This window comes from Trichosurus vulpecula, chromosome 7 (genome assembly GCF_011100635.1).
Source record: "Trichosurus vulpecula isolate mTriVul1 chromosome 7, mTriVul1.pri, whole genome shotgun sequence".
In the NCBI taxonomy this organism is placed as follows: Eukaryota; Metazoa; Chordata; class Mammalia; order Diprotodontia; family Phalangeridae; genus Trichosurus; species Trichosurus vulpecula.
Genome location: NC_050579.1, coordinates 263252562 through 263267587, shown reverse-complemented (window position 1 = coordinate 263267587; position 15026 = coordinate 263252562). Strand labels below are relative to the sequence as shown.

Below are 15026 nucleotides of genomic sequence, written 5' to 3'. Positions count from 1 at the left end.
CTTGCAAACAAGCTAAGGAAAAACCCTGTACCTGTCGTATATGAGGTAAGGAGAAAGAAGGAGAGGGGGGAGAAGCAGCTGCCGAGACTGGCCGGGAGACCCTAGAGGCCGGCGGCGGTGGCAGAGGAGGGGGAGGACGAGGAGGGGGCGGGGGAGGAGGAGAAAGAGACCACGGCCGGCGGGCGGGAAGGCAGGTCACTCGGTGCCACATTGGGGCTGGGTCGAGCTGTGGAGCCGAGCTCCGGCAGGGCCCCCAGGTCGGGCCTCGGGGGCGTCCCCGGGAGACCCGGGGTCCAGCGGCCCAGCCGCCGCAGCAGCCCCGGAGTCGGTGAGGGTGGGAGCCCCAGGACAGGATCTTTCCCATCCAGTGGCCCAAGAGTGAGGGAAGCTCCAACACTTTACGAATGGTGTCGCTTCACCTCAACGAGGACAGGGGGCGGTAGGTGGGTGGGGTGGGAAATAATATCGCGAGGTGCTGCTGTATAAAATGTTCATTTGCTGGTTGTGCTCCCTGATAGGAAGGTTTGCTTTGACTCCCCGCCCCCTCCCCCTCCCCCTCGCTATTTCAGGCTACTTTGGCGGCTGATTCCTCTTCTTCCCGGATCCTCCCTTCCCTTTTAGCTTTTTTTTGGAGAGTACCCCTTGACCCCGGAAGCAGTTGGCCCCTTACCGGTGTGGCGGTAGACTATTTGTCACATGCCCTCCATTAGCGGCTGTACCGGGTCTAGGACAGGGAGAGGGACTCCCCTCCGAGGGTTTCTTTGCAAGAAGAGGAGGCTCTAGTCTGGACTAATGCAACACCTTTCATTTGGTCTTTGCGCCTCAAGTTTCTCCCTTGGCAATGGCTCACCTGCCGTTATGACTTTTGTAAAGTATTGAGGTGCCGGTATCGGTAGGTTTCTGCCCCCAACCTCTAGGATAACGGAGAGAGGCCTCTGTCTGGCGTCTAGGGCTGCTCACAACCGTCTTGTTAAGCGCATCCATTCAGACTGCATTTCCTGCCTCTTCCATGGTTGTCTCTGCACCGTTTGTGCCAGTGCCTCCAATCTTCCCTTTCCTCACCTCAGCTTCTTAGGGCGACTCACGCTGCTGTATGCCTTCTTCAGGAGGCCTTTCCCACACATCCCCCAGCGGCTTGTACGTTCACCTTCCGTCTGAGGCTGTGTGCTTCTTTTGTGTATCTAGATATTCACTTATCTCCTGATTTAGAATTTGAACTTCTTAAGAACAGGGACTGTTTTTTTCTTACTCGGTATCCCCAGTGCTTAGCACCGTTCCTGGCACACAGTAAGCGCTTAATAAATGCTTTTTGACCGGCAAGAACTTGAACTTGAAATGGTGTCCCCTCTGCCTTCTTCAGAATCATCACTATGCCAGTGATGCGCTCCTCCTCCCAGGGCCATGGCTCCTCTTCCAGTTCTGGATCACCTCCATGCCAGAATGGGAGGCCAGCTAGTCAGAGGCTGTCATCCGCTTCATCTACCTCTTCTGGCAGTGTTCCCTGGGATGAAGAGAGGAATTCTGTTTTGGTTTCAGATGTTGGGTGAGTAGGGCCGAGGAGTAATTGTGTAGCCCTGTGCCTGTGTTCTGCCTTTGTCTGATCTCCATGAGGGTGGGAGAGCGGAACTTTATGTGTCTCCCCCAGTACTTAGCAAAGTGCCTTGCACATGGCAGATGCTTGATTAGTTATTATTAAATGAGTGAATGAATCCCTTCTATTTTCCCAAACTAATCATCTCTTATTGCATTAATAACAATACAATTATATTTTTGTATAAGAATGGAATAAAATCCATGTGGGTTCAGAACAACATGGCCCAGAATTTAGAGTGATGTTGATATAGGAAATGCTTTGTAGCATAGCACATGTTCGATCGTCTGTTATTCACTCAACAGACATGTATTTAGTACCTGCTACTTGTAGAAAACCGTTGAGCAAAGTAGATTATTTTACGATGATTGAACTACTCCTAAGAGTTCACAGTCTACTAGCGTAAGATATGCACAAATAGCTACAAGACAAGCATGTGATAATGATTTTTTCTTCTAACAAATATTCTGTTGTCTTTTCTGCACTATAGTTATCATATAATTAATCCTTCTGTAGCATTGCACGTTTTTATACATTATCAGCCAACATACATTTATTAAGAGCTTCCTGGGTATCAGGCATTGTGCTAAGTGCTGGGGAAAGAGCTCATATTCAGGTGAGGGTGGCAACATTCGAATAACTATGTACATACAAGATAGATACAGGATAAATTGGAGATAATCACAAAGGGAAGACATTGGCATGAAGAGGGATGGGAAAGGCTTTTTTCAGAAGGTAGGATTTTAGATGAGACCGGAAGGGAGCCGGAATGCAGAAATTAAGAGGAAAAGCATTCCAGGGATAGGGGACAGCCAATGAAATGCAGAGTTGGAAGATGGAGTATCTTTTATGAGAAACAATAAAGACACCATTGTTACTGAATTGTAGAATACATAGAGGGGGGAGTAAAGTGTGAGAAGACTGGAAAGGTTGGAAAGAGCTAGGCATATGTCTTCTTAGCTAGGCTGTAATCTCCGAGAACAGGGACTATGGTCATACTCATCTTTATGTTTGTCCTAGGGCCTAGCAATGTTCAGCATATTGTAGGTGCTAGGGTTGCCAAGGAGAGGGAGACATCACTTAGACCTGAGAGCATTAGAAAAGATGGATAAGATTTTTTACAGGTGGCAATCAGGGTGGTAAATTCCAGCCAAGGGAACAAATACGAGCCTTCTATGATGTAGACATCAGTTTTGGGAAGTATATTCCTAACTTAGTCTGAACTACCTGTTACAAATTTGTTACCTGTAAATTTATTGAAAGTATTCTTGAATACTTCTTTTATGCCTCCAGTTCTAATGTGTTAAGTTTGGGACAATAACTTACACGTTTGTCTTATCCACAGAATTCATCCATATCCCTTTCTCTGAGCCTTTATCTTTCCAAACACACATACGTAATCCAGCTTTAACAAATAATATATCCTCATTTCATCCCAATAGCTCTCAAAGACAAGGTTTCTTAACCTTTTTTGTGTCATGGATGCCTTTAGAAGTCTGATGAAACCTGTGGTCCTTTTCTTGAAATGTTTTTAAATGCATAAAATAAACTACATAGAATTATAAAGAAAACAATTTATTTTAAATACAATTGTCAAAATATTTTTAAAAAACAAGTACATGGACCACAAGTCTATGAATCCCTGTTCTAAGATTATGTTACAGTTATTTTACTGATTTGCTGGTACATGGAGTTTCCATACTGGGGTTTTTACTTCAGTTCCACAATGAAGAAACTAAAGGTCTAGATACACTCTCCTCTCTCCCCAGTCTTTGTGGAATTTATTTCATTGGCTTGATTATTTTAATCATCTTCCTTTTGAATCATTTTTACGGGGTCACTTAACATTGCTTTTGGGGAATATAACTAGCAGTGATGCTTTAAACTAACCAAGTTCAATTGGGCCTTTAATATGTGTCATTATACTTTAAAGGGTACAATTCAATTTATAGAATACCTAAGTGTTCGGCTCGTATGACCAATATAGCCATCTTTGACTCCCTGGCACCATTCTCATGTTCCAGGGTCTGCCATTCCCATAGGCAGGATAATTCCTATGCCAAATTGGGCAATTGCATGTATTCCAAGGGATCTCTAGGAAGGAATTGTATCAAAAACTTTTTACTTATTCGTTCTTGGGTCTCATGCTGTCAATTGAGGGATAGGGCTATACACCTCTGGCTACAGTAAACAGACCTCTCCTTTCCTTAGAAAAGATGAAGGATAGTTAGCCCTGGAGGGCAGATATTTTTTTCATTGGGGAGGGAGAGGTTGCAGGGGTGGGGAACCTTTGGCCTCCAGGACACATGTAGCCCTCTAGGTCCTCAGGTGCGGCCTTTTGACTGAGTCCAAGTTTTATAGAACAAATCCTTTTATTAAGGGAATTTTTTCTGTGGAGTTTGGATTTAGTCAAAGGTTCCACATCCCTGCTAGGAATTAAGAAAGAAATGTAACCCAGTTTCTTTACTTCTGTATAATAGAATGGGGATGAGACATTATAGCTAAGGGGAAACCATGCTCTCCCATAGGGATAGTGATGATGACTTCGAAGATGTCTGGAAGCAACAGATGAAGAAGAGGGCGGCCAGAAAACAACCCAGGACCATCCCAGTGAGTCCTAGTCTTAATGTTCTGCTTTGGAAAATGGGGGTGGGCAAATGAACTGATAGAGAGATGTCGAGGATGGGGTTGATGGAAATGATATCTGAAATTCATATTGAGTGAGACAGAACAGAGGTTGGGGATAGTGGAGAGGAGAAATAAAGCTAAAGAAATAGAAAAAGGGGTAGAGCAGTAAGGATATGGAGGGACCAGGAATAGGCTTTGGGGGCACTGGGGGAAAAAACAACAATGATTGCTCGTGATCCAATTCCATTTAGCTATTAAATAACATGCAAATCAGTATGATAAAGGAGCACTAGCCCAGCAGTCTGGAGATTAAACTCTGCTGCTACTTAGCTGTGGGACCTTAGGCATGGGACTTCACCTTCCCAGACCTCAGTTCTCTCATTTGTAAAATGAGAAGTTTGGACTAAATTATCTTTAAGGGGCCTCTCATGTTAAAATTCTGTGAAATCAATTTAAAATGAATTGTGTCTTTAGTAGCTTTAAAAGCTTCAATTTAAGCTAAGAGCTGAAATATTTCCCCTTTGGTTTGTAATTTCTTGTTTACTCTTAGTAGATGGGGTGGAAGAGAGGAAAGAGGGCTGGAGCTAAACGTTGTTCTTTTTTCCTTTCGAACTCTGTTTTTTCTTTGTTGATAAAAGTTTGTTTTGATATCAAACATACTTCTCAACCAACTCTTATAAAGTACATCCTTGAAAACTGTTAGTCAGAATTTTCTAATAGCGTGGTTTGAACTTGTTGTACATTTCACTCTTATTAAAAGAGAGGACGTACTGCAGCTTGAATAGTTTGGTACAAACATTGTACATTTGAGCTGATGAGTGTTGTTTTTATTTTCAAAATCATCGTTATTGTTCTTTTGACTCTGTTCCTTACTCTCTGTCACTTCATGCAAATGTTCTCATGATTTTCTGAATGCTTCATATTTATTATTTTTTACAACAGAGTAACATTCCACTACATTTAGTTTCTTTAGCCATCACTCAGTCATTGTCCGCATATAACCTTTACCCTTTTGTTGCTCATGGTAGCATTGTTTGTAGCATTTTTGTACACAGTGATCATAATCTTCCATTCTCATACCCTTTCTCTGCACTTCCCCAGGTGGCTAAGCGTCCAAGAAAGGGGTCCCGAAAGGACTGTGATGGACTTAGGAATCAGAAACCCTCTGCTGGTGATCTCTTAGAGGCTGTGAAGACTGCCAAGAGTGCCATGCAGGTAAAAGTCACAGTTCCTGATCACTTTCACTTGTTACTGACTTACTCTTTGCCTAATGGGAAGATAAGGCAGGTGTCTGCAGCCTTGGATTGGTATAGATATTTTAATGGACTCCATATTGGACCTCAGGGAAAACTCTCAAACATTGAGGCTTGGGAAGTGAGGTGGGGGTGTCTCCTTTCTGGAGACTTCAGGATAGGAGACGCCGTGATTGTGGGCTAAGGAAGGAATGAGCTATAGCATAAGCCAGGGAAAGAACTGGGGTGTGAGGTACATGTCTGGATTTTATCCTTGTCACCTCTCAGTTCCATTTTTTCCTTCCTGACATTTCCTGCTCTAGGTTGTGGTGGATGACTGGCTGGAGGGCTACAAGCACAATCAAGATGCAGGATTCCTGGAGCTCATTAATTTTTTCATTGGGGCTTGTGGGTGCAAAGGTAAGGAGACTCCCCCTCTTCTTAATCCTTTGGCCTATTTTCCAGCTCTCCTGAATTCCCAGGCTGTTACTCTTTCAAAATAGATTTCCTACTCTACTTCCTTCTGTGCTAAGCCCTTTCCACAGTATCAGAATTGAGTTAGAAAGGACTTCAAGTGACCAAGTAGTTCAATCCATACATGAAAGGAATCCTCGCTATGACATAACCAGCTACCTACTCTCTACTTGACAATCTTCAAGGAAGAGGAACCTACCACCTCTTTTGGCAGCCTATTTCACTTTTGTTTCTGCCTTCTTGGGCCAAACAGAACACGTTTAATGCCTCCTCCATATGATACCCTTGAAATACTTGAAGACAGCTATCATGGCCCCATAATCTTCTCTAGTTTAAACATCTCTAGTTCAACTCATTTTCTGTGATATAGATTCAAGGCCCTTCACCATCTGGATGCCTCCTCTGGACATTCTCCAGATTATTAGTGTCCTTATTAAATCAGGGTGCCCAGAGCTGAACACAGTAGTCCAGATAATGGAATGGTAATCTAGGTGAAATACAAAGGAACTATCCCCTCTCTATTTCTGGAAGCTGTGCTTCTTTTAATGTAACCAAAGTTTGGAAATAGTTTTTTTTTAGCTGCCACATCATACTGAAATCCCCAGATAATTTTTTGAATAATATTTTTTCCCAATTACATGTAAGAGCAATTTTCAACATTCATTTTAAAAAATTTTAAGTTCCAAATTCTCCCTCCCTCTCTTTCCTCCCCCCTCTCTGAGATGGGAAGCAATTTGATATAGATTATATATGTTTAATCATGAAAAACATATATCCATGTTAGTCATGCTGTGAAAGAAAACAGAATAACAAAAAAAAAACCCAAGAAAAAATAAAGTGAAAAATAGCATGCTTCATTCTGCATTCAGACTCCATCAATTCTTTCTCTGGACGTGGGTGTTATTTTTCATCATGAGTCCTTTGGAATTATCTTGGTTGATTGTATTGTTGTGAACAGCTAAGTCATTCACAGCTGGTCATTATACAATATCGCTGTTACTGTTTACAGTGTTCTCCTGGTTCTACTCACTACTTTGCAGCAGTTCATGTAAGTCTTTCCAGGTTTTTCTGAAATCAGCCTGCTCGTCATTTCTTATAGCACAATAATATTCCTTTACGGTCTTACACTACAACTTACAATCATATATGACAACTTCCCAGATAGTTTTTTAAGACTGTTGTATAACATGCTTCCCCCATCTTTTATTCATGAAATTGATTTCTTTTACCCAAGGCTAAGAATTTGTTTTATTCTTATTAAATTTTATCTTGTTAGATTTAGCCCAGTGCTACAAGATCCTTTTGCATCTGGACTTTGTCATCATTAGCTCTCCCTCCCAGCTTCGATTCTTTGCAGATTTGATAAGCATGCTATCTATGCTTATTTGGGCACATTATTGATAAAAATTTTTGATATTGATCCATGTTATACTGATGCAAGTTTTTGACAAAGTTATTTTCAGTAACTTAGTACTTCCTTTTCTAGATTTTCATCAACCATATCCTTAATGATCTGTTCTAGAATTTTCCTAGGAGTCAAAGTCAAGTTCACCAACCTAGTTTGTAGATTGTCTCCTTTTCTCTTTTGAAAATTGAGACATTTACCCTTCTCCAATATGGTGGCACTTAACTTCTTTTTCATGACCTTTCAAATATTACTGTCTCAGTTCCTGACTGTGATTTCACTGGCGTAGGAAGCTCCCAATGAGTCACTACTATTACTACTACCATCACAGCTAGTACCCTTACTACTACTACTACTATCACCACTCTACTACTACTACTACTGCTAGCTAGCTAGCATTTATCTATAGCACCTGCTATGTGCCAGGCACTGTGCTAAGTGCTTTGCAAATATCATTTGATTTATCACAACAACCCTGGGAGGTAGGTGCTTTAGTGTCTCCTTTTATAGTTGAGGAAATTCAAGCTAATAGAAGTTAAGTGACTGGCCAGGGTCCCACAGCTAGTAAGTATCTGAGGCCAGGTTTTAACTCCAGTCTCCTGATTCCGGGTCCAGTGCTCCAGCCACTGTACCTCGAATGCAGGTCAACCCCTTCTCCATAACTTATAGCCTTACAACATTGCCTCCAGGCAGCCTAACCTCCAGAGTTTAAGTGATGTGCCCAAAAACACATAACACATTGGGATTTAAATCCAGCTGTTGCTGGCTTTGAGGTCAGCCTCCTAGCCAGTATACCATTCTGCTCTGTGTTTATGATGGTTATGTAACTGAGTCAACATTTTATATACTACAGGAGAATTCAGATGATGCGCAGCAGAGCTTCAATGGCAGTCCTCAGAACGTTGTTACTGCTTACAAAGGGAGGAGAAGAGGTGCAAAAGGAATAGCCTTAGTGTGTGTCCCCTTGGCCTTTAGTCAAGGGCAGTGCTTCCATAGGAGAAGCTTTGTACTGGCCCAGGTCTCAGGTGTAGAGAGGGTTCTAGACAAAAAACCACCATGTCCCTAGTAGAGACTGCCCTTTCTTCCACAGGGGAAGACAGTAGTAAAGATGAAAATTGTGAATGTTGGGAGAACTCTGCCCACTAATGCCCTGTGAGTTTTTGACTTGTTTTGGAAAACAGCATGAAAATATATTAGAATAGCCACCAAATTGCCCAGACATTTACTCTAAGCAGGGTAGATAGGGAAATGTCACCTAGAAGAGCTAACATTTAGATATCACCTTAAGGTTTGGAGAGCACTTTATGTATGCCATCTTATTTGATCCTCAACCCTGTGAGAGGGATGTTGCTGCTTTCACTTTACAGCTGAGGAAAACTAAGCCAAGAGGTTAAGTGATTGGATTTGCCTTACAGTCAGTGTCTAAGGCAGGGTTTGCACTCAGTCTTCCTCCCTGCAAGTTCAATGCTCTGTCCACTATACTACCTAAAGCCACCTTTTTTGGGGGGGAGTAGCAAAGAACTGAAACAAAGCAGAAATTCGTTGATTGGGAAAAGACTGAACAAACTTAAGATAATTTTTTTGCATTGTAAGAAACTATAAATTTATAAAAAATTCCAAGAAAATTTGGGAAGATTTGTATGAGCTGATTCAGCATGAAATAAGCAGTACATGGAAAACAGTTTATAAAATAACCACAAGTATGTAAAGAAAAACACCCCTATTCAGTACTATCACCAGTCTTGAGCCCAGAAGACTGATGGTGAAGCCTCTTCCATCCTCTTTGCTGAGAGATGGAGGGATGGTGCAGAATGAGGCAGATTATTGCCAGTGGTTGATGTGTTGGTTCTGCATGTTCATTATTACAAGGGAGAGGGAGGAGGATGCTGTTGCAGGGAGTGGTTATTGGGAATTGACACTGTATTGTTTTTGAAGTATCAATAGAACTTTTTTTAAAAAAAAGTAAGTGCAAAGTCAGCACCAAAGGAAGAGAAAGCCAGTAACACAATGTGCTATAGGTGAAGATTAAAGGACACCTGGAAAACAGCATGAAAATATATTAGAATAGCCATCTCTTCTTTCCTCTCCTGTTAGTTTCCTCATTTGTCCAACGAAGGAGTTAAACTAGACAACATTTCAGTTCACCTAACCATAGCAACAATACTATTTATATATTGTTACATAAATGCATTCTGTACTTTATCCTGGCAGCAAGGCATAGTGGTACCCTCCTGTCAGGCTACTACTTAAGAGGGCAAGTCACTGACCTTTTCTTAGTCTCTGGTTCCTCATCTGTGAAATCAGGATGACTTTGTGCTCTTGCCATCACAGAATTGTTGTGAAGCTTAAATGACAAAATGTGTGTAAAATGTTTGTAAATCTTAGAATGCCATATAAATGTTAAGTTCTTGTGTTACCTCATTCCTTAAGGTGCCTGCAAATAGCTAAGCTACTCCTTCTGTCCATTAAAACCTAAATTCCTCTGTCCTTCAGGTGTAGTAACCCATAAGATGTTCAAGACCCTGCAGAATTCAGAGATCATCCAGCATCTGACGGAGAAGTTTGATGAGGTGGGAACAACATGGGGATAAGGAAATCAGGAGTTCCTTGTACTTTATTGAATTGAAAAACCATTTTCCTCTTCTTATAGTATAGTGTTTCATGAGAGTGAGAATGCCTGAATGCAATCGCAGCCTTTCTTCTTTGGTGGGAATGGGGGAGGTGAGAAAACAAGAGTGAGTAGAGTCTTATGGAATAACAGAGAGGCACTCCCAGAATTGGGCTTTAGACATAAGGGGCCCCTTCTACTTTATGAATTTCCCCATTGAAATGTTATTTCTTTCTGTAGGATTCTGTAAAATACCCACTGGCAGCATCAGGTCCAGCCTGGAGGAAATTCCGAAGCAGCTTCTGTGAATTTGTGGCTGCACTGGTGTGTCAATGTCAGTATAGCTTCCTCTATGATGACTTCCTCATGGATACCCTCATCTCCCTACTCACTGGTCTGTCTGATTCTCAGATCCGTGCTTTCCGTCACACCAGCACCCTGGCTGGTAAGTATACAATTAATGAGGTGGACTAAGGGCATTGGGTTTAGGGTGTGTTGGCGTTACACTAAATATTGGGAGTGGGGAAAAAATTCTTTGCTCAGTATCCAGGCAGCCTGCTTTCTAGTCCTGGATCTTCGTAGTAGCGTCTTAGTTCTTCAGTCGAAAGTTCTGATTCTTTGGTACCAACATTGGGGTACTTAACACACCTTTAGTCTAGGACTCCCTATTTTACTAAAGGTAGTCTACAATTAACTGGATTAGTGGTAGGCACTCTTCCTTGGTAGGAAAAGTATGGGAATGTTTGGCTTCCCATGTTTCGTTTAATGAAATGTGAAGGTGGCAAGGAGTGGGGAGTAGCATATGGAATATGGTCAAGACCTTCTGACCTAGGGACCGTTAGCTCATTTTCAGTTTCAGGTGAGCAAAGTACTTCTTTAATATAGTAGAAAGAATACTGGGCATGCATTCAGAAGACATGAGTGTGAGCCATAGCTGCTGATACTTACCTGTCAGACTAGAACTGCAGCCAAATCTGTCCTCTTTAACTACATTAGGATTTCCAGTCTTTTTAATTTGTTAGTTCTGTGCTTCATACATTGTTTTATTTTACCTTTTCCCCTTAGGTGCTTGTCAAGTTCTTTTTGACAAACCTCACCTTTTTCTTGGATACAGTAAGGAAAGAAAAATGCTTAACAGTGCCTAAGCCAGGAGAACTGTTGGATACCTCAGTCAGGTTAAGATTAATTAGTGACAGTAGTACAAAGAGAGGGACTGCCATGACAACAGCACTTGGATATAGGTCCATGTTAGAAATAGAGAGAACCCTGATAAGACTAGGCCCAAGGTGCTCCTCTCCACTCCCCCAACTTTGTATCTGGGTTTTTTTGCTTTATAATCCTCTCCTCCATTTCTTCTTTTGTGACATCCTTTCTTCCTTTGTACAAATATTTTTCCCGATCCTTTTTGTTCTGCTCTTATTTCCCTCCTCTCCCGCTTCCTTTATAGCCATGAAGTTAATGACTGGCCTAGTAAGAGTTGCCATTCGCCTGAATCTCCAAAAGGACAACAATCTACGACAGTATGAGGCAGAGCGCAGCAAGGGGGTGGGCCACAGGTCCCCAGAACGTCTAGAGATCCTGTTGGAGAAACAGAAGGAGGTGAGGACTTCTTGTGCAATTCTTCCTCTCTGGTCTATTTCTATGGCAAATTACTGGACTTGTCCTCACTTTCCCATTCCACAATTGTATCAGATCCTCATATAGACCTGTAAGTAGTCATCAAACAATAACTAAATAGACCTTATAGAAATCAATATATTTAATCTTCTTCCTCTGGGATATAAGCCGTGCCCCCCCCCCAAGCTTTCTAATGGAAATTTAAGGTGATTCTGTGCTTTGACAGAATCCATTTTAATTTTCATGTCTGTCCTCAAAAGTATACGTGTATTAGCATGTGATCACAGGCAAAACATCTAAAGCTTGATGTTTATGTGACAAGTAGGGCAGCTAGGTGGTGCAGTGGATAGAACATCGGGCCTGGAAGACTTATCTTGTGGAGTTCTAATCTGGCCTTAGACACTTAGCTGTGTGACTCTGGTCAAATCACTTACCTGTTTGCCTCAGTTTCCTCATCTATAAAATGTACTGGAGAAGTAGATGGCAAACCATTTGAGTATCTTTGCCAAGAAAACTGTGAATGAGGTCATGAAGATTCAGGCAGGACTGAACAATATCAGGAAGGTCTCTGAGGCCTGCCCCAGCCCCCAAACCCCACCCAAGTGGTTTAGGACCCATATCACTGAGAAAATGGAAAGTTTAGAATTAAGAAGACACTAGTAGACCATGTTGAGGTTCTAATGAATGCTGAATGTAAAACCTTATGATGGTTTTACAGTATATCTATACTGTCAATCACACTTACATTTTCCCTTTCTTCTGAGGCATCACATTCTCCCTTTATTTCAGAGTCTAGATTCACATTATGTGATTGACAAGACTTTCCTTTGTGTACCTGTTAAAACAAGATTTGTCTAGTAGGGTCTCTTCCATGATGAGATCTCCAAAGAAGGAGCCTTCTTACCTGTTCTGTTTTCTTTGCCCCCTCTAAATTGTCATAATATCAGTAGTCCCTACAGACTATTTTCTTTGTACTGATACATCAGATCTTAGAAATCTCTTTATAGCACTCTCTTCCAGGACCTTGCTTCATAAATTATGACCTCTTTATTCTCTTCAATTTTTTTCCGGTACCCATATATAATATTCAGGCAACTTCTAATCTTCAGAGGGAAAAATGCTTTCCTACTTTTGTATTTTTTCTCTTTCACTGCCAACTGTCTTTTTTTTTAAGCTTTTACTTGGTATTTTATTTCTCCCCAGTTACATGTAAAAACAATTTTAAACACTAATTTTTAAAACCTTGAGTTTCAAACTCTTTCCCCTCCTCCCTCCCGACCCTCACCACCTTCATTGAGAAGGCAGGCTATAGGCTATACTTGTGTGGTCATGCAAAACATATTCATATTATTTATGTAAAAAAAATAGACAAGAAAAAAGTCAAGAAAAATAAAGTTTCAAAAAAAAGTATGCTTCAATCTGTATTCAGACACCATCAGTTCCTTCTCTGGGGATGGAGAGCATCCTTCATCCTCAGTCCTTCAGAGCTGTCTTGGACCGTTGCATTGCCGAGAATAGCCAAGTCATTCATGGCTGATCATCTTACAATATTGCTATTACTTTGTACAAATACAGCTCAATTTGTATCAGCCCATGCAAGTCTTTCCAGGTTTTTCTGAGAGCACCTCGCTCATCACTTCTTATAATACAGTAGTATTCTGTCATAATCACATACCACAACTTGTTCAGCCATTCCCCAACTGATGGGGATCCCCTCAACTTCTAATTATTTACCCCTAGAAAAGAGCTGCTCTGAATATGTTTGTACATATATGTCTTTTTCCTTTTCGTGTATCTCTTTTCAGATATAGACCTAGAGTGGTATTGTTAGGTCAAAGGGTATGCCTGGTTTTATAGCCCTTTGGGCATAGTTCCAAATTACTCTACAGAATGGCTCAATCAGTTCACAATTCCTCCAACAGCGCATTAATGTCTCATTTTCCTCATGTTCCCTCCAACATTTGTCATTTGCCTTTTCTGTCCTATTAGCCAATCAAATAGGTATGAGGTAGTACCTCAGAATTGTTTTAATTTGCATTTCTCCAATCAATAGTGAGTTAGAATATTTTTTCATATGGATATAGATAGCTTTGATTACTTCATCTGAAAACTGATCATATCTTTTGATCATTTACCAATTGGGGAATGGCTTTTATTTTTATACATTTGACTCAGTTCTCTATATGTTTGAGAAGTGAGGCCTTTATCAGACAAATTTGCTTCAAAATTTTTTTCATAGTTGCTGTTGCTAACTGTATTTCCCTCCATCCTATTCCCCCCAAGCCCATTTGTTCTATTCTCTCTCGTTTCACACTGTCCCTTCTCAAAAGTATTTTGCTTCCAATCTGCTCTCCCTTCTGTCACCCCCCCCACCCTTCTCTTATCCCTTTCCCCTCCTACTTTCCTGTAGGCTAAGATTGATTTCTATGCCCAATTGAGTGCGTGTTATTACCTCTTTGAGCCAATTCTGAGGAGAGTAAGGTTCACTCCTCCTTGCCTCCTCCCTCTTCCCCTCCACTGTAAAAGCTTTTTCTTGATTCTTTTATGTGAGATAACATACCCCATTCAACCTCTGCCTTTGTCTTTCTCCCACTACATTCTTCTCTCACCCCTTAATTTTATTTTTTTAGGTACTATGCTTTGATATTCAATTCACATGTGTCCTCTGTCTATATATGCTCCTTCTAACTACCCTAATAATGAGAAAGGTCTTATGAGTTACAAGTATCATCTTCCCATGTAGGAATGTAAACAGTTTAAACTTCTTATGATTTCCCTTTCCTGTATTACTTTTTATGCTTCTCTTGAGTTACTGCCAACTTTCTTAAGAGTAGTCTATATTTGCCTCAGTCTCCTCATGGCTTTTTAAGTCCTTGAAATCTGTTTTCTGTCCTACCACTCTAATGAAACTAGTCTCCCCAAATCAACAGGATCACAAATTTGACAGCAGGAAGGGATCTTGGAGATCATAGAATACAATCCCATCATTTTAATGGATTAAGAAGCCCAGGTTCTCTGAATCATCAGTACTTATTAGGTCCTTGCTATGTTAGGCAGAGAATAGAAATATAGTGAATGAAATAATTCCTCTTTGCGATGAGCTTACATTCTAACCATCTCTATTCTAACCATTCTCTATCAATCTACCATTCATCAGTAACCTCATCCTCAGATCCTGTGTTATTTTTTCAGTCTTCATTCATTTCAACTTTCTTTGCATTTTTCACTGTTAAATACACTTTCCATTTAAATAACCATATATCAGCAGTTCTCAAGGAATCTGTGGATAGAAAAATATCTTTGTTTTCACTTACTTCTACCTAAAATTTAACATTTCCTTCAATTAAGAATGTAGGCAGCAAAACAATCTGATAAAAAGTCCACAGGTTTAGTATCAGATTGCATGCCATCTTGGGGTGAGGGGGAGGAGAGGAATGGCAAGAAAATTTGTAACTCAAAATCTTATGGAAG

General features: G+C 41.0%; 1 protein-coding gene across 1 annotated transcript in view; it reads left to right on the top strand.

The window, feature by feature from the left end:
• Positions 1-4097: 4097 nt before the first annotated feature.
• The window catches only part of STAG3 (stromal antigen 3), a 42120-nt gene continuing 31191 nt past the window's right edge, over positions 4098-15026 (top strand). Inside the window, exons 1-6 of the mRNA XM_036768833.1 lie at positions 4098-4201; positions 5321-5434; positions 5775-5871; positions 9824-9900; positions 10179-10383; positions 11386-11537. Of these exons, the coding sequence (XP_036624728.1) occupies positions 4106-4201; positions 5321-5434; positions 5775-5871; positions 9824-9900; positions 10179-10383; positions 11386-11537 (741 nt within the window). The 5' untranslated portion in view covers positions 4098-4105. The remainder of the gene's footprint in view (positions 4202-5320; positions 5435-5774; positions 5872-9823; positions 9901-10178; positions 10384-11385; positions 11538-15026) is intronic.